General features: G+C 39.5%; 2 protein-coding genes across 3 annotated transcripts in view; both read left to right on the top strand.

Moving 5' to 3' along the window:
- Positions 1-7,013, top strand: part of ESYT2 (extended synaptotagmin 2) — a 132,899-nt gene extending 125,886 nt beyond the window's left edge. For both annotated transcript variants that reach the window (XM_039525080.1, XM_039525081.1), the window contains 4 exons: positions 165-296; positions 2,449-2,554; positions 3,613-3,662; positions 3,746-7,013. In XM_039525080.1, the coding sequence (XP_039381014.1) occupies positions 165-296; positions 2,449-2,554; positions 3,613-3,662; positions 3,746-3,791 (334 nt within the window). In that variant the 3' untranslated portion in view covers positions 3,792-7,013. The remainder of the gene's footprint in view (positions 1-164; positions 297-2,448; positions 2,555-3,612; positions 3,663-3,745) is intronic.
- A 3,758-nt stretch (positions 7,014-10,771) lies between these two features.
- NCAPG2 (non-SMC condensin II complex subunit G2) overlaps positions 10,772-19,135 on the top strand; it is a 145,590-nt gene continuing 137,226 nt past the window's right edge. Inside the window, exons 1-2 of the mRNA XM_039525839.1 lie at positions 10,772-10,814; positions 14,490-14,700. The gene's annotated coding sequence lies outside the window, so the exon portion shown is untranslated. The remainder of the gene's footprint in view (positions 10,815-14,489; positions 14,701-19,135) is intronic.

Raw genomic sequence — 19,135 nt, 5'->3', positions numbered from 1 at the left:
GCTGTTTCTTAATTTAACAAAGGATGAAAGTGTAAGTTGACCAAAAAAGTGCAGCCAAATAGGAAACTAGCACATTATTCTTTGTCGTATTTAACAAGCTCTAGCTATGTTCTAATCTGTTTTTCTCTTTGGGTTGGGGTTCTCTTTGGGATCTTTTATCACAGAAATTTAATCGCCTTTTCAGAGGAGGGATCTGACCCGTACGTCCGAATGTATTTATTACCTGACAAGAGAAGATCAGGAAGAAGAAAAACACATGTATCAAAGAAGACCTTAAACCCAGTGTTCGATCAAACGTATGTTACATTTTCAGTTTACTAGTTTTACATTATGTAAGAAGCAAAGCTGTGAAACTTCTGTTGCATGAACTGGGGGTAGGCTGGAAATTTTCAAACAAAAAGTCAAGTCCTTAGGTTTTTTTTTTACTCTGTCTGTTTCCAGTGACTTCAGTAAGGCCTTGTCTATTCTGACAAAAATTTGGCCTGTAATTCACCACCAGTCTCTTCTACCAGTGGGAATTGGTGGAAACAGTAGTGTAGACAGGGTACTTGTCTTTATCGCCATATAATGTAATCCTTGAGCTTGATCTGTTATAAAGCTTCCACTGTTGTTAGCACTGGTGATGAATTACAAGTACCACTTTTGCTAGTGCAAACACAGCCTAAAGACCTTTCTTCAGAGGTGAAAGTTTTCAGACGTGTCTCACTGCTGCTAACTGATTTGACTCCACTGATATTAGGAACGCTGAGAGCCCTAGATGGGCAGCTGACTGACATTTTAAGCTCTATGTCATCTAATCTTGTGCAGAGAAGTTCTAATTAACACATTCGTTCAAGTCGTGTTAGCAGCTAATGAGGTGTCTACATTATGGCTCTCACCATTTGCAATACCTTTAGAGACAAACAGGTGTTCGTAACTGGGAAACTTCTGAAAAAATCTGGCAAAAAATAGTAATCCACAGGTGGCATTTGGCATCACAGAAAGAGCAATATTATAAATGATGAAACATATGTATACATTAAACTTATAAACAGAAATCAAGGCACAAAAATAATAAAGCAAAGCCTAAAAACACAAAAGAAAGCTGAGGTTACTTCCAGTCTCCTGAGCAACATGGTTTAATCATAGGCTGAGGATCTTAAATAGTGGCTCTTTTTCCTGCCTCTGTGTGACCATTCTGCCTGGAACTAGGCCTGTTTGCCAGCATGCCAGTACTGAGGCAGAAGAGGGCCTTTCAAAGTGGCATGCTTCCTGTGAGGATTATTTCCTAGCCTGCCTTGCAAGACTTCTCCCTTACAGAGCCAATCTGGAAACAAGATCTTCCCATTTTAGAATTGCCATTGCCAAAGTGTCTCAGTCCCAGGTGTACCCTCCACACAAGTGAGCTCCCGACAGTGGCTTGACTTGCGCCTTCCCTTTCTTAGTCCTTACAAGGATTTGGGACTGTAGCAGGGAATGCTAGGGTGCTTGGTGTTTACCTGTAGCCAGCTCAGTAGACCAGCACATCTAGTCTTTTGGATGGTGGAAGGAGAGGACAATCTTCAGTCAGCCAGATGTTAGAGTAGCATCAGTCCACTTTGCTACCAGAGCCCTGGTTTTTAGATCATTAAAAATAGACCAGAAAAACAAGAGGGTTGTTAAAATCCACGGAGGTTTCCCGAAGACTACACCTCCATCCTCCCCTTCCAGGTGACAGATTTGAGTTTCTTTGATAAAACAAAGTGCTTTACAGAGCAGTGAGTCAGGTATGTGTATTGCAGGGACAATAGATGTGAATGCATAGCTGGAGTCATGGTATAGAGGCTTCCCTCACTCTCCAGAAGTGCAGAGGTCCCAGATGTAAAGGAACGAAATGCATTCCACTCTGTGAGTAGGGAGGATTTCAGAGTCTACTTGGCTCCTTGTATGCTGTTGTGGGGGAGAATTGGGGAGGGACTGTGATAGAAGGGCATGAGGCCAGTGGCTCTGCTGCTGTACAGACCCACCAGCTGTTTCCCCCTGGAGAATGGGGACATTGAGCCATGGAGTCTGATGCAGCCTTGAATCTTGATTATGAAATGTGAAGCATCACTACAGGGTGGAGAGTAGGATTCCTCCTCCTATTTCCCCAGATAACCAATGATCAGCCCATTTTATTAGCACTAGGTGCTAGGAACAGGATCAAACGTAATAGCTCTGAACATTTGATTTAAGCACTGAACACTTTATTGAATGGAAATGTTGGACAGGACAGTAGGATTATCCTCTTTTTTCTTTTTTTCCCTCTCTCTCACCCATACCTTATTTGTTGTATGCTTTTATTTTGTAATGTAAAAGAAATGCTCTAGAAATGGGTCAGTGAGAATCGTGGTGTTTAGCAGCAGCAGCATCAAAACTAGCACAGTTCAAAGCATATTACATGTTTCAGGCACCAAATCCTCACTAAAATGATATTTTTTTTCATGTTAGCTTTGATTTCAGTGTTTCTCTACCTGACGTGCAGAAGAGGACGCTAGATGTAGCAGTGAAGAACAGTGGTGGTTTCTTGTCCAAAGACAAAGGGCTGCTTGGCAAGGTAAGTTGAAAACAAGCTGAAAAATGTCATGTAGCAGGTCACAGCTATAAAGACTAAAACCTTTGGGCCTAAGCCTGACTGAGTGAGTGCCTGGTTCAGATCTATTGTTTTTCAGAATCAGTGGCATTCTATACCTCAAGCCTCAGTGAGGACAGGAAAAAATGGCAAGGGGTGGGAAGAATGGCAGACCAGAAGATGGCAGAAAGGGGGAGAATAATACACTCCTGCTGAAATATACACAAGTGCTCTAAATGCCTGACTTATTGATAGTACAGACAGATGAGGAGTAATAGAAATGGATGAAATGCAAGAAAATGGTCTCCCAGGATTGCAGATCCTGAAAATGGGATCTGAGCCATTTGATTTACTTTAAATTATTATTCCTGCAAGTAATTGTAGGGCCATTGTAAGGGCATGTTTACTTGGTGTTGAACTGAACAAGCAAGTAAAAGCACTTTTCAAAGTACACACAAGAAATTCACACACAGTAATCAAAACAACAAAATGTAGAAAGGCATGAAGAGAACCTCTGTCAAAGACCTTCTTTACCCCTTAAAAAGTTAATCTGTCAACCCAGTTCACCATCCTGCAAAACCTCTTTAATCTCCACCATGCCTAGGAAAGGTTTTGGGGAAAAATATGCAAGACTTGCAGTCCTGGAAGTCACCAGATCTGGGCTCTGATGGACTGAGTAAGGGATTCCAGACCTGAGGATCATCCACAATGAATGCTCTGCTGCCAGCTTCCTCCCATTTAAACTAGGGGGCTTTTAGCATGAGCACATCAGCCAGTCAGAGCTGCCGTGATATCACAGGAGCAAAAGTTGATCTTTCAAGTGGCCTGGTCCCAAACTACTTTATAGATCAAAATCAACAACTTAAACCTCCTCTAGAAATCAACTGGTATCAAATACACATGCCAGCATGTGTGTAAAATGCTCTCTGCTGGCAATATTGCTTTCAGTGTAGCCCAGTGTCAAACTCTGACCATTTAAAGAGAAGTTTAGACTTAAATATGCACCCAGTGCATTCACTGTCTGTTTAACATCCCTCTCACAGTTATTGATACCTCTGGCATCTGAAGAACTTACCAAAGGCTGGACCCAGTGGTGAGTATGATAATGTTTTGGTGGTTTACAATAACATAACTCTACTTTAAATAATAATTCCCCTTTGCTCTGTCCCTTTTTAGGTATGACTTAACAGAAGATGGTACAAAGCCACGTGTTGTAACCTAGGCGCCGTTAGACACCAGGAGTTCCCCCTAGCATACTTTTGCCAACCTTTATATATTTTAAAAGCATTGTTCTCACAGATGTATCAATATTATTTTTATAGCTTCATTTATTTACTTATTAGACACACCCCAATAGTTTTATAACACTTGGACATTATATGTAGATTTAGCCAATCTTATTGGTAAACTTTGTATTTTAATTTGCTGAACTATTTTTCATGTTACTGTAATGTGCAATGGTATGGTAGAGTAACCTCTTGTGTTTAAATTGAACTTTATGGCAGTTGTACCTATTAGAAAGTGAAAAGATGCTGTTCTGCTGTTTTCCTGCCTTGTTTTGTATATCACCGAGGTACACTGTACCATGTAAATATATACTATTTTTTTTATAATTTTTCCATCCTGGTTTGAAGTCAGAAGAAAACAGATCAAGGATAGATATTTTCTTCTAAATGCATGTTAAATTCTTTGGACAAATCTTGTTTTGCCCTTGTAGCAAAATGGTCTTAAAATTATTAATTTTGTGGATTTTTTTTTTAATTGAAAGACATTATTAAGATTTGACAGTGCGTTTCTGGCCCTGTAAGGCTAGTAAAAGAAAACGTACAAAACATTAATATTTTAATATTTATATAGAAATGTATTATTGGAAAGTCATTCTAGAGAATATAATAAATGTGTTTTAGAGTTGAGAATTCTAGAAACATTATATGAAGAAAGGATTGTCATGGTCCATGAATCACAGCATATAAATCTGGGGTTTCATTTGATGCAGGAATGAAGACTTATAAAACGTACAATATTTTATTATGCAGATTGACTTATTATTTCTTATTGGTGTAATTTATTCCCATAATTTATAGCACCGTACTTATGATGTTCTGAAAGAATGGTGAGGACAGTCACCTTCCATATTAGAAACCAGGTCTCCTAAATAACCACTCATGGACTGTCCTAACAATTGCATTGTCATTACATTGACAAATAAGGTATATGAAGCATCTTATAATTCAGGCTCATCAAATAGACACAGTAGTCTTTTTATTATATGGAATATGTATAATATTAAAGTGGAGCACAAACTGGAAAAAAAAACACTATGAAATCCAGAGTTGACACTCTTTCCGTAATTGCTTCATTGCTGCCTAATGTTCCTGGTACATGAGGCAAAATGCACCCCCAATACTACCATGTGCCAGGTAGGTTCTTTTGAAACATTGCTGTATTCTTCTACCAGGACCCGCAACCACGTAGATAACACACACCAGCAAGAAAGTAGACAATTGAGAGTTGAGGACACACCCCTACAACCTTCCTGCTATGAATCACAGGAGGACTGTTTTTGTATCCAATCTGTTTTCCTTTTTGAAAGCTTTCTCAGACTGTTATAAAATGTGCATTATGAACGCAAGAGACCAGTGCAGCTCTTTCAAAGCCATTAGTCTCATAATCTTGGGTAAATATGCAATTAGACAACAGAAGTGTATTATTTAGTTAAGAGTCTAGAATTGAGTCTTAGCCAAGAAAGAATTTTTAAGGCAGAATAAACTCCTGAAAAAATAGCTTTATAATATAATTACTAACAGAACCTTAATTCTAGATGTAGAATATACCTACGTTACTAAATATACCAAAGTGCCTACCGTAGATGTAGCCTGTTGTTTCCATCAAAATTAAGCATCAGCCCATTTTAGTTTGATGTCAATCTCTGTTTTCACACTATTTATCTATTACACACGTACTCATATATACAGTGGAACTCTTTTATAGTGAGGTCATTTTATTTCACGAACAGCTTCAGCAGACAAAACTCTCACTGGGAGTTTTGTAAGCGTTTAGACTGCAGGATTGAACTGTGCAGAGAGCCCTATAAACCATAAGAAAACTGGAGAATTTTCCACTTCATATAACAGGTCTGCCTCTTGTTCAAATTCACTAAAGGTTCCACTCTGTGTATTAATGGGTATGTATAAATACATACACACACTCATTATCTACACACACAATGGAATATATTATGAAATATAACTTTCCTTATGGAATAATCATTCATCCCTTTACACTGTAGGGAGGAGGAACAGAGAGAGAATGGATGTAGATGCAAATGAAGGTGCAGAAAGTAAGAGCTGATGTAAGTAAAGGAGGTCTAGCTCAGTGGCATTGCCTTTTGCCTCAGTTCAGCTTCTAGAAGGAAGGATTCTTAGTGTAAATGTAGTTGACAGCTGTGATTAACACCATGACCAGTGTCTGGGGGTTCAGTCCCTATCTAAAGGCTAAATTTCCAGCTCCATATTATGGTTCAACTTTAAGTGCTGACTTGAAGAAGAAGTCAGCCTTGGTGCTGGATCACAAATAACCGCATGTTTTTCCTTGTTTCGGTGTTTGTTGTAAAGACAAGACATAATAATGGAGGAGAAAATGAATGTAGAATTTATAGCACAGATTTTCAAAATGGCTCAGCACTCACCATCAGGCCTAGATTTTCAAGATAGCCCAGCTCCACTTAGGTACCTAAAATGAAGAGGCCACATTTTCAAAATAACTGAGCACCCAGCAGCTCCTGTTTGTTCTCAATAGTCACCGCTGGGTGCTTTTTGAAAATCTGGCCTTGCGTAAAAAATGGATCAGAACAATTCGGTCCAAGTAAGAGTGTCTTTTTCTGCCCTCACTAGTGGGGGGAAAAAATCAGTGTGTCATAGTAACTGTTAGTCCTGGCTTGTTCTTTTATTTGGGAAGACAAAAAAGCGAAGATGCTTATTTTTCCTTTTGGTCCAAAAAACCCTATCTTGTTAGTAAGTCAAGGTTTGAATGTCAGGTGATTAGCTTTCCATGTAGTTTGTTTGTTTATCCTGTGCCTTAGAATATGAACATATTAAGGTGTTTAAAATATGTTTCAAATAAAAAATGAGCTTTGTTAGCTGTATTTACCAACATTTATGTTCTGTGATATGGAAACGGTTTTTAGAAATGCTGCGCTTCACTGGGAAGAAGACCAGCACTCTTAAATTCAGAGCTGGCATAATCCAAAAACAAATCACTGTGTGTCACTTGGATTAAAAGAGATGAATCTTTTGTTTGGAATCCTTTCTTTAGCAGAGGTGCAGCAACTGGTGAGAGTTGAAACGAGAACAAAGTGTGATCTATTTTGTACAGATTGCCTTTTTTGCTCATGTAATTCTACATTATGATGCATGTATTTATTCAATAAACAATTCATATGGAAGTCAGTGTGTTGCAGTTCCCTTTCCTGCAGGCCCTTGCAAGGAGGCTAACTACAATATCTTGCAGACTTGAAAATACTAGCACTTTACATTTTCTGAGTTGTGTGGTATATACATTGGCTACTGTAATCAACACAGCACTCCTAGGAGGGATGGAGAGAGGTAAGTAGTATCCAGTTTTACTTAGAAAATTGAAGGAGAGAGGTTACATGATTTGCCCAAAGCTACACAGTTTGTTAGTGCAGAACTGGGATTAGCACACAGGACTTTGTAGGTTCTAGACCCTGCATTATCAGTCTCTTCAGTTCATGCTGACTCTCAAAACTATTTGCTGAAGGAGAGAAGTTGTCAAAATTGAAACCCATTTTATGTTTCAGTTAGTCTTCACTTTCTGGAAAGATGCTGTGAGTGGAGATGCACACTGCTGAGAAGAGGTTTTAAAAAAGGGATTAGGCAAGATAAAGATGTATTTTTTACCACATACCAAAAATATTCTGACTTTTTTGCAAACCTTCCAGAATCTATTCTCATCTTGATGAATGTATTAATGCCACTCCTACTTTAGAGGTGTAATTTCCTCTCTGTCAATGAAATGCCATCCACTGCTCACAGGGCACGTAGTAGGTGCATGCAATACTTAAGTCCCCCTTAAATCCTGTTTTGAAGGCATCCACCTCTTCCCCTCCCCGCTACCCATTGTTTTATTAACCCAATGTTGAGTGTCCCTGGCTCATTCTGTGCTACAGACCATACTGTATATGATGACATGTCATCTATGGGAGGTTTTGAGTATACTGAAGAGAGGCAACAACACATCAACAAATGTGTCTACGAATGTCTAGCTACATTACTGCTTCGAACTACAGCTCCAAAAGCAGTATCTCTGAGAATGACATCACAGCAATAACATAACAATAAATCTCACCAGATTAGCATGGGACAGTTAGGATAGGTTTAAATACCAATAGTTAGGAACACTGGTGCTGCCATATTGCAATAGACCCAAGGTCCATTTAGTCGAGTATCCTGTCTGATGATGGTTAGTACTAGCTGCTTCAGAGGAAGGTGTAAGAACCTCACAGTAGGCAAATAGAGGATAACATGCCTGCACATTGTTTTATCTTGATCTCTAATGGTTAGAGCAGGGGTAGGCAACCTATGACACACGTACTGATTTTCAGTGGCACTCACAATGCCCAGGTCCCGGACATCGGTCTGGGGAGCTCTGCATTTTAATTTAATTTTAAATGAAGCTTCTTAAACATTTTAAAAACCTTATTTACTTTACATACAACAATAGTTTAGTTATATATTATAGACTTTTAGAACCAACATGTTCTAAAAACATTAAAATGTATTAATGGCACGCGAAACCTTAAATTAGAGTGAATAAATGAAGACTCGGCACACCACTTCTAAAAGGTTGCCAACCCCTGGGTTAGAGAATGGCTTAAGCCCTGAATCATGAGATTTGATATTCCTTACAACATTTTTATCATTAATTATGATAACCCAGGATGATATTGTCATCCATATAAATGTCCAGTCCCTTTTATTAATCTTGCTAAGTTCTTTGCTTGAACAACTTACAATGGAAGTGAGTTATGTGGTCTAATTATGTGTTGTGGGAAAAAAGTATTTCCTTTTATCACTTTTGAATTTCCCAGTTAATTTCACTGAATGTCACTAAATTCTTATATTATGAAATTGGAAAAATGGAAGCTGCTGTTTATTGTTGTACATACTTGTGCCCTCTCTGTTGCCTCCTTTCTAAGACAGACAATCCCAAACCTTTGATCATTTATGTCACCCTTCTCTGAATCCCCTCTAGTTCTGCAATATCTCTTTTGAGATAGGGTGACCAGTACTTCACAAAGTATTCCAGATGAGGACACACCATTGATTTATGTAATGGTATTATAGTATTTTCCATATTATTCTCTCATTCCTTATGCATCCTGCCATCTTGTTTGCTTTTTTGACTGCAGCTGAACATTGAAAAGAGGTTTTCATTGAGCAGCCTACAATGCTGCCTGGTTCCTTTCTTGAATTGACAGTTAATTTAGGAACCTGTATGGTGTAGGGGTAGTTAAAACTTTTCTTTCCAGGGTGTATTACTTTTTGGTTTTATCAGCATTAAATTTCATTTGTCATCATGTTGTGGGTTAATGCTAATTTACATAAGTGTATCTGAAGTTCTTCAGAGAATTTTTTGGTCTTGACTAACCTAAATAATTGTGTCATCCGCAAATTTCACTCTTTCACTACTCGTCCCCCTTTTCAGATTATTAATCTAAATAACACTGGACCTGGTACAGAATGTTGAGGCCCCTCACTGTTAAACTTTTGTCATGATGAACATTGACAATGTAATCCTACTCTTTGTTTTCTGATTCATGACACTCCTTTGCTTCTCCCACCAGGACTATTAAACTTCTGTAGTAGTCTCTTACGAGGGACCTTGTCAAAGGCATTTTGAAAGTCTAAGAAAAAATTGTCAAATGATTCTCCTTATCCACTACTTTATTGAGGTTTTTGAGATGAGACACAATGTTCCTTTGCAGAAACTGTGCTGGTAAGGCCCTCTCATATCATGATCTTCCAGGTGTTTTGTTACTGTTCCTACAATTTGCCAGGTACAGATATAAGACTTACTGGTCTACAATTACTTGGATCAAGAATAGGTACATCATTGCTCTCCTCCAATCCTCTGGAAACAGTATTTAATGAGATTGCCAATTTTGATTAGTTGCTCTCCACTTTACACCTCAGCTCCTTCAGAATTCTTGGATATACCATCTCCACCTAGTAGCTTATTGATTTTTAAATTATCATTTTTGGTCCAGCACCTCTTCTTCTGACACCTCGATCTCTGATAGTAGCTCCTCTTTATTACCAGAAAAGAGCAGGTCTGGGTGAGATATCTGCCCAACTGTGGTGAAGACTGATGCAAAAAAATCATTTAGTTTCATCCCTAACCCATCTATACTCCCCTATGGTTGTGCTGTGATGATGCCAGTCAACGTCAGACATGCAGATGTAGAAATAAATGGGTGACTAGCAATCCTTGGTGATCTGTAGGTGACAGAGATATCTGACCATTCACACTATCCCATCCAGCTGGCCTAATCTATGCAGAGAATGCAGTTGTTTGAATTGGTGCCATGTATATTATCTCTCCATTATATTGCTCATATGATGTCAAGTTTTGCTGTGGTGTTGCTCAGGAAGAGAAAAAGTGGTGGGTGCACCAAAGTTCAGCTAGAGAATTGCTTGTGACTGTCACAGATAAAAAGAGTTCTTTTACCAAAGTCTCAATGCTTAGCTAGCATTTACTCTGCTGAAAATTGTCTTCCAGAGAAGAAGGGAATAATAGATAATTCGTTTCCAAAGGATTTTACCACTGAGGTGCAGATAATAGAGCAGTAGAGTTGGACTGTATTTTCAAATGCTATTGTGAACACTGGTTATTAAGTTGGTTGAAATACTGTTCCTAAATTTAAGGTATATAATTCAGTGCTCCATTTAAAAGCTTGAGATATAATAAAATGCAGCACTCTGTCACATTCAATTACATCAATCAATCATGTATATCAAAGCTGTCAGCTGTGGTCTATGATTGGTTTAAGACCTAAACTAAATGCCTAGCAACCACTAGCATTCTATTTAACAGTGATCATCAGTGATAATCTTACAGTTTATTGTGCGAGTTCTTTTTTCTACTACTGGTTAACTATCTTTTATTGATCCAAGCTGGGAAGACTGAGGTAATATCACAAGATGAAGAAATTATTTTCTCCTAGGTCAGTGTTTCTTGATTAACTTTTAAAATTAGACTTTTGTAGATTAAGCAATGGCTATAATAAAAACACTCAGATAAATGGAAGATATGCAACATTTTCTAACAATAAAAGTGGATGAGACAGAGCAGTTGTTGAGGTTTTCTGTAAAGTTTAACAGTTTTGTAGTAGTATGATTTTAAATGTAATTTTTCTTATGCAATAATGTTATGTAGAAGTTTGCAGCATTACTTTAAACAAGTACTTGAAGTTGTATATGGTGTTTTAAATATGTTCACGTAACTCTTGGTAACTAGAACCCACAAACAAAGCCAGCACATTAGAAACTAGTTCTCTAGTTTCACTTAGGACTGTTCTTAAATGAAGATGTCAGTGATAAGTTTTAGCATTGTAGATAGCTAAATAATCCTTTTATAAAAATATTACATACAAACATTTTTAGTAATATTTTTCATCTTCTCCATTCTCTGCTCTCTCTGTCAATGGAAGCTGTTCTCTCAATAATAAAGCAGAGATATTTGTTTTAAAAAGGCATGTCTTTGGAAATAAAGTAAGTGAGCTCATACTTTGGTCCAGTGATGGGCTTATTGGTAAAAGGAAACACAGTCTAAAAGACATGTATAGTATCTTACATTTTTTTCCAATATTGAACAAATTATCTACAGTAATTCTGGTAGCCTGAGAAAAAATTGTAGAGATCCACCTGGCAAGAGAGAACTCCATCCACTGTTTAGAGTTGGGGTGGGCAAACTTTTTGGCCTGAGGGCCGAATCTGGGTATGGAAATTGTATGGTGGGCCATGAATGTCCGGTGGGGGAGGGGGACTCTATGGGGTTTAGCATGGGGGGCTCTATAAGGGATGTTACCAATGTGGGAGGAGGGGGGACTCAGGGGTGTGATGGGGGGGCTCTACAGGGGCGGTACCGGGAACTCCTAGGGGCCCTCCCAGCAGTGACACCAATGTGGCCATACCAGGCACCGCCATGGGCAGAGGCACCCTATCTGGGATGGGTGTGGCCCCTGGGCGGTTTCAAGGCTCTCAAGGGTGGGGCCAGAGGAGACCAGGAAGAGATTGGGCACGTTGCTGTGTTTGTGGAGGGTGGGAGGGGCTGCTGCGTAGGGGTGCGGTTCTGATCCCAGAAACAACATGGTGAAGTCACATCTGCGCAGTGTGGCTCTGCGCGTGCTGGACGATGGTGGAATTGTGAGTCGGGGGCAGGGGAGCACTGGCCTGGCAGACTGGGGCAAGCCCCCAGCCCCGCTCCCCCGCAGGAGCTAGAGGGCTGGATAAAAATGTCTGATGGGCCGGAAGTGGCCCACGGGCCATAGTTTGCCCACGCCTGGTTTAGAGGATGTGGGGATAGCTTAATGGTAAGAAGTCTATTTGATCCCAGAAGAGTGCTTGCTCAGAGTCTCAGTTTTGCTTGGTAATATACCAGGGGTAGGCAACCTATGGCACGCGTCCCAAAGGTGGCACACAAGCTGATTTTCAGTGGCACTCACACTGCCCGGGTCCTGGCCACTAGTCCGGGGGGCTCTGCATTTTAATTTAATTTTAAATGAAGCTTCTTAAACATTTTAAAAACCTTATTTACTTTACATACAACAATAGTTTAGTTATATATTATAGACTTATAGAAAGAGACCTTCTAAAAAGATTAAAATGTATTACTGGCACGCGAAACCTTAAATTAGAGTGAATAAATGAAGACTCGGCACACCACTTCTGAAAGGTTGCCGATCCCTGTAATATACCATATATGACTATATGGTAAAAAAGTTTTTAGACAATATACTAATCAAGGGCTGTGGTCTTTGGGAGCTCTGCAGAGCATGGGACAGTCATAACTATCAGACTGGGCTTGTGCAGTGGCATATATCAACCAACAGGAGCAACTTGGAATTCATGGTGATGCCTATGTTCTTAAGCCCCCTTACAGTCATTTGTCTCAAGAAGTAAACACAAGAAGGGTTGCTTTATTTGGTACCCCATGACTCAAGGGGAGAGAGAAGTTTTCACTGGTAATTGTTCCTTTTCATCTCCAGTTTGCAGAGTGGCCTGGTTCACCTTCAGGGACACTCAGGCCCTCTTTGCCTGAAGGAGTTTGGATATCTGTTTTCCATCTTCATCATTTCTCTGTTACCCAAGATTCTTTGTAGGGTCACATCAAATACTGTGGATGTTCTTTAGACACCTTATTTCTTTGACCTCCTAGTCCTATCAGTGGTACAGAGACGGCCCATTCCCCTTTGAACAGACAAGCTCTGCCTAGGGACCAATGCTTTACCATGGCCTGGAAGCAAGGTTTGCATACATATAGCTTAAGAAAAGTGTTCTCTCCAGTTATGAGCTAGGGTCCTGGCTACTAGCTACAAATTTTCAATATTTGAAACCTGCAACAGATGATGATCACAGATTTCCTTATTAATTAGTCATTGCTTCCTCCCATTTTCCACCTAAACCACTTGAACACAAACTTTGCTCTTTACAATGAGAGAGATATGAAGTTCTATTTGGACAGGACTCAAATGCTGAGAGAGACTATGTGAGAACCAAAGCGTACAATTTGGCGAAAGAGCCACTTGGCTATCAAATAATTCAGCTAATTTGCCTAAATTCTTGAGGTTTCTGAACAAAGTTGCTAATTTGAAAGAAAAAAATGGCTCTCTATATTCTTTTGATGGGTTTTATTAAAAGTTAATCTTTAAAATCCAACAAATATTGCTGAGACTAACATAACTTTTCACTAAATTAAGAATTACACTGTACATTTATCAGATCAAGGTCACCATCTGAATCAAGTCAATAAATCAATAACTTTAACAATGACCCTGAACTGAATCACCAGTTGCTCAAGTCATTAAATTAATACAGCCAATAATGAGGTCAATGCAGCACATAGAAAATTCTTACAAATATTAACCTGGGAATTTAAGGAGGCAGTTGTCCATTTAGTTTCTAAACACCAATTATGGGATCTTGCTCATGGCAAGTTAATCAACTGAATTAGTTGAACATTTTAGAATCAAAAGCAAATTTACATGTCAGACCTCAAAGTACATTTAAACTTCTCCTGAAGTTCTCGTATGCCCAGTGACTATCCTGTTTCCTCCTCCCAATCTGATTATATAACTTGATACAATAGTGGGCATTAACTCTCACTTCCTCTTCCGAAGAAGTGGGTATTCACCCACAAAAGCTCATGCTGCAAAACGTCTGTTAGTCTATAAGGTGCCACAGGATTCTTGGCTGCTTTTAGTGTACAGTGTGGTTTTGCTGATACTTTTCACTAAACCAGGGAGATGCACAGGTGATTTTAAAAGCAGAATTTACGTAAAAATTATATTTAGAGAATTATTACTGATACCTTCACACAGTGAATGTCTATGGATGCTTATATGTGTTTGCTAGCATCCACACCTCAAAAGAATAAGAGAAAAATTATAATGGAAGACATTTCCACCCTTTCAATATAAAAAGATTAAAAGAGAGAAAGATACTTTAGGTTTAAAAAGGAGTTCAAATTTTTCAGCTTGCATGGTAGTTGGACTCGTATCATTAGTGTTAAAACTGCAGTTTAAGGGGCAATGTGATGACATCAGTACTTCACACTGCTGAGTACTTAAGCTGCTCAGGCTCATGTAGCTCATGCTTGTCTTTTTCTCCTCTTTCCATAGGACCAGCCTTGAAAAATAGGAGTGTCAGCCTGCCTTGCTGGTGTTATATTCCAAGAACACCACCCTGTGTTTTGTATTCACCTTGGTCTTAAGATTGCCAGTCTAGCCTGATCCACCTTTTGGAATCTCCCTGGAGGTCTTCTGAGCAAATCAGAGGCATCACACATCTCTGACCCTATAATGTGGGCTAATCCTCATTGAGGTAGACAAGGTGACTCTTGATCAATTTGGAAAATCCTCTTAAACTGGGAGTTCTCTTACAGTACTTGTGGTTGCAACAATGGATAATGTGGGCTCCAAACATATAAAAGAGTTTGATACATAGTAGGCAACCCAGAAGACATTACCCCAGCCCTCCCCTCATCCCTCACCTCAGGGTAATGGCTAGAGTATGCCAGATGGCACCAGGCCTCCAGTAGAAGACCTTAACATGCTCATGAATATAATCAATGGCCCAGTGAACAGCTACTGTCATTTGCCCACTCATAGCTTCATGCATTTTCTTAACATTTCTTAAAATAAGGGCTTGTGTACACTTACCGGAGGATTGACACTGCGGCGATTGATGCATCGGCGGTCGATTTTAGTGGGTCTAGTGAAGACCCACTAAATCAACTGCCAATCGCTATCCCATCGACTTCTGTACTCCACCTGATCGAGAAGAGTAAGGGGAGTCAATGGGAGAGTGTCTCCCGTCAATGTCACATAGCGTGGACCCTGCGGTAAGTAGATCTAAGCTACATTGATTTGCAACTGCAGCAATTTGGCCTGGCCTATGAGAACCCTGACAATTATTCCTAGCTATGTGGTGTTCTGCTTTTAATCAGTGGTGACTAAATACACCCAAAATGGCTGTATTTTAGTTTAGTTCTGGGTTAGAGAGAGAGAGATGATTTCAGCTGCTAGGGTGTGGGCTACCTAAGCAGCTAACCCGGCTTAAGTGCCTAATTCCTGGCGAAGGTTCCCACCTGAGGATCCCAAGCAGAGGATGATCTCTATCTGGCCCATCATTCAGGTGTATCAGGTCAAACTGCTTGAGCACCTAAACCCTTCATCTCTGTCCATCCTTCTCCTCAGCATTTCACTCCTGGCTAGTTTAGGCAGCTCTCCACTCAGGGGGCCAGCTTCTGAAAATACCTTCCCGAGGCACCTGACTCTCCCCCTGTATCATATGGGGAGCCTGGGCACCTAGCTTGGGGGCTGAAAATTCCTCTGGGTATCAGGGCTTCTAGGGGTCACACTTTGCAATGCTAAGTGGAGCAACACGTAAATACTTTTAAGTGTCTGTGCCTAAGTCTTATTGATAGCAACTTTTAAGCTAGAAGAGAGTTGTTTTAGATCTTGTTAAAATAAATTCCATGTAAGATAAAGTTAGTTTATACCAAGCCAGCTCTCTTTTAGGCTATTTCCCTCACAACTGAGACTTTTTACTTCTATGGTCCAAAGATAGTTGTTGTGATCTCTAAGACCACCATAAGCAACTGGCTATAATCCAGTATGAATATGACAACACCAGTATTGATAACAGGACACTGCACCAGAAGATTTCCTACTGCAGGACAGAGGCCATACCCTCACAATCTGCAGGGTCACCAGATGGTCTTAACCTCACACATTCATCAACTATTATCTAGTACACCTCAAGGCCTCCACAGAGAGAGATTTCTAGTGCAAGGTACTCCAAGACACCTCTTGAATATGCTTGCCTCCTTGCTGGGGATACTACTTGCTACTTTTATTGACTTCTGATTCTTCCAGTAGAATGGGAGAAGAGGGATATAATCAGCAAGAGAAATGTACTCACGAGTAAAGAAGTTGTCAAAATCCTTCCACTATCCTGTCCTACAGCTCTCCTTTCCCTCCTGCCACCCCATTATCTCCACACCCTTTTATGTTTTTCATTCTCTCTTTCTTACTTGAGCTTTTCATTTCTCCCTTCCCTTAGCTGCTTCTGGTGGCATCAGCTGGGCAAGAAAGAAGAGAGGCAAGGGCCCTGGCATGGGATGGGAGATAAAGGTCAAGGGGTTTCCATTCCTTTGAATGCTTCTACTAATCTGGGGGGTGGGGAGACCCTCCAGATCTCTCCCTCCCTTCATCCTTCTTTCCCTTCTGACTTTTGTCCGTCTCCCCACACACACACACACACTGCACACAATGAGAAGGATAGATTGTGTGGCACTGAGGGAGGAAGTGGGAGAAGGGAAAGTGAAAGAGACAGTGAAGGAGAGTGAGAGTGGTGACGAGGAAGTTATGAATGTTGAGAATGGAATGAGGAAGGAAAAGGAAGGTGTGAATGACAGGTTAGACTGAATGAGGGAGGAGAAGGAGGAAGGAATGGGAGTTGGATAGACTGCGTTCACAGGTTTTAAATAAACTTAAGCTTAAGTCACCATTTGTTCTACTCACAGAAAAAATGGTGTAAACAAACAAAAATGGAATACTTTGAATTTTAGATCTCATTTTTATTTTTTATTACGAGTTTCAAACTCATTTATTCACTCTGAAAACTTTGAAAGACTGAGCATTTGACCTGGCCAAGTATTTCACAAATATTAATAATTTCATTAACATATTAACCTATGGCAGGACCTTCCTACAGCTATGCAGTGGATTTCATACTTGCAAAGTGCTACCAGAGATATACTTAAACACCTGGAGAGTCATGGACATTTTCTGCTACTATCTGGACTTTCAGTTAATGTTAACATATTAGGATGTCTTCTGACTTAAAATTAATAAGACCCTGTTTCTGGTTCTCAATGATTCATGCAATGCTATGTGAGCTACAGTAACTGTGATTATCACTGAGCATAACCTACATCATAAAGTTCAGCACAAAACCCAGTTTGATAAATGTAAACTATGCCAGCTGCATCAATCAAAATGGAAATGTCATGCTTGTCCCAAGAATTTGTCATTCATACACGTCACTTCTGAAAAAATGGTCCTGGATGTCTGTTGGGACTGCAATTATATTAATGCTTTTCATACAAAGCATAGGCAAAATTACACAGATCAATCTGTTAATTAAATAGCATGTAAAATACCTTGTTTATAGGTATGAGGATTGTAACATGCTTAAAGGAATTTTGTGAATAAGAATATAATTGCATGGGGGTTTAAGATACTTTTGTTCTAAGAAAACAATTGTCACATTGAATTTCATTTCCCTTTTCTAGTTAAGATTATTGAAAAGGTTGTGGAAAGACAAATTTCTAAGGATCTAGACTTTCAAAATAATCATTTCTTAATATTTTGCTTTACATACATTTATTATGCCTTATAATTTTTGTTTTGACTTTCTTGTCTTCCATACAGACTCAATTTTTTTATTCACTGGTAAATGGTTAGATTAATGTTCTCTAGTGTTTTCCCTTCTCTAATGATGACACTTACATTCCACTAGATGGTGCTGTAGACCTGTTGAGAAATATCCGAGGTCATAACTATCTCTGCTGTAGTAGACTTACTGAATGGCTAATGTAACCAATAGAAACTGAAACATTTGGAAAGCAGTATTGATTGGGTGTTGCTGTACTATGCGAAAATGAGAAGACGCTGCTCTACAGTTTACCTAGTAATTACTAAGGTTAAAATCTTCAGTCTAGGAGCCAGTCTGAATAGCCAGACCAGGCACTGGGCAGATATTGCGAGTGGCCATGGAGTAGCTTGGAGCCTACTGCACTCTTTTCTTCCTCGTCCTCTCCCCCTGCCACATAGAAGTGCAGGACTGGAAGGGACCTTGAGACATCATCTAGTCTAGTCCCCTGCACTTAAGGAAGAACTACGTAATAACTAGACCATTCACTGGATATAACTAGACATAACTAAATGTGGCACAAGACTAGCAAAATCAACACAGTGGTAGGTTCTCCATCCCCCCATGCCCTGACCCCTTTGCTCTACAGCTCAACTAACACAAGCTTCTTGAAATAATTTGATAATTAGGTTAATAGTAATCCTTTATACTATCTTAGTGCATTGCCTTTGTAGATCTCAAAGTGCTTTACAAAAGTGTGTATCATTTTCCAGATAGGGTTACCTGAGGCATGGGGATTTGAAGCCACTTGCCTCAGAAGTACTGATTTGATTGATAAGACATAGGATTTCCACAGCAGAAATTAAGATTCTATTCCAAGGAAACTTCCTGTGTGACCTTGGACAAGTCATACCCTTTGTACCTCAGTTACCTCATCTATAAAAGAATTGATAATATACATCTCCTAGGGATGGAGGCATAAGGCTCTGAGTGCACTAAATAAGGTTGTAATGTGAAAAAATTAAGACCAGTCATGGGTACAGATAGCAGTATGTACTCACCTGTGGAAAGTTACTCACCTGCGTAGCTCTGAGGCAGACATTGCCTCTTTTCTACGGTTGTATAGTACCCAGTACAATGGGGCCCCAATTCCGACGGGGGCCTTTAGGCTATACGATAATATAAATATTTACTACTAATATAATAATGAATAATAAGCACTTACAGGATGAGGCCCTAGTTCACAGTTCCTTTTAGTATTGAAATATGGTCATGGTGTAACACAATAACTAAATTAGGAGACTAATTTTTAAAAAGTGGAAAAAACAAGATTGGATATATTATTTTACCTAACAGTACATTAGGTTTTTTTCTAGAGGCATGAGCT

The sequence above is a fragment of the Mauremys reevesii genome, linkage group 2 (assembly GCF_016161935.1).
Source record: "Mauremys reevesii isolate NIE-2019 linkage group 2, ASM1616193v1, whole genome shotgun sequence".
Lineage (NCBI taxonomy): Eukaryota > Metazoa > Chordata > Testudines > Geoemydidae > Mauremys > Mauremys reevesii.
The sequence above is the reverse complement of the archived record's forward strand: the minus strand, read 5'-3'. Positions and strand labels throughout refer to the sequence as shown.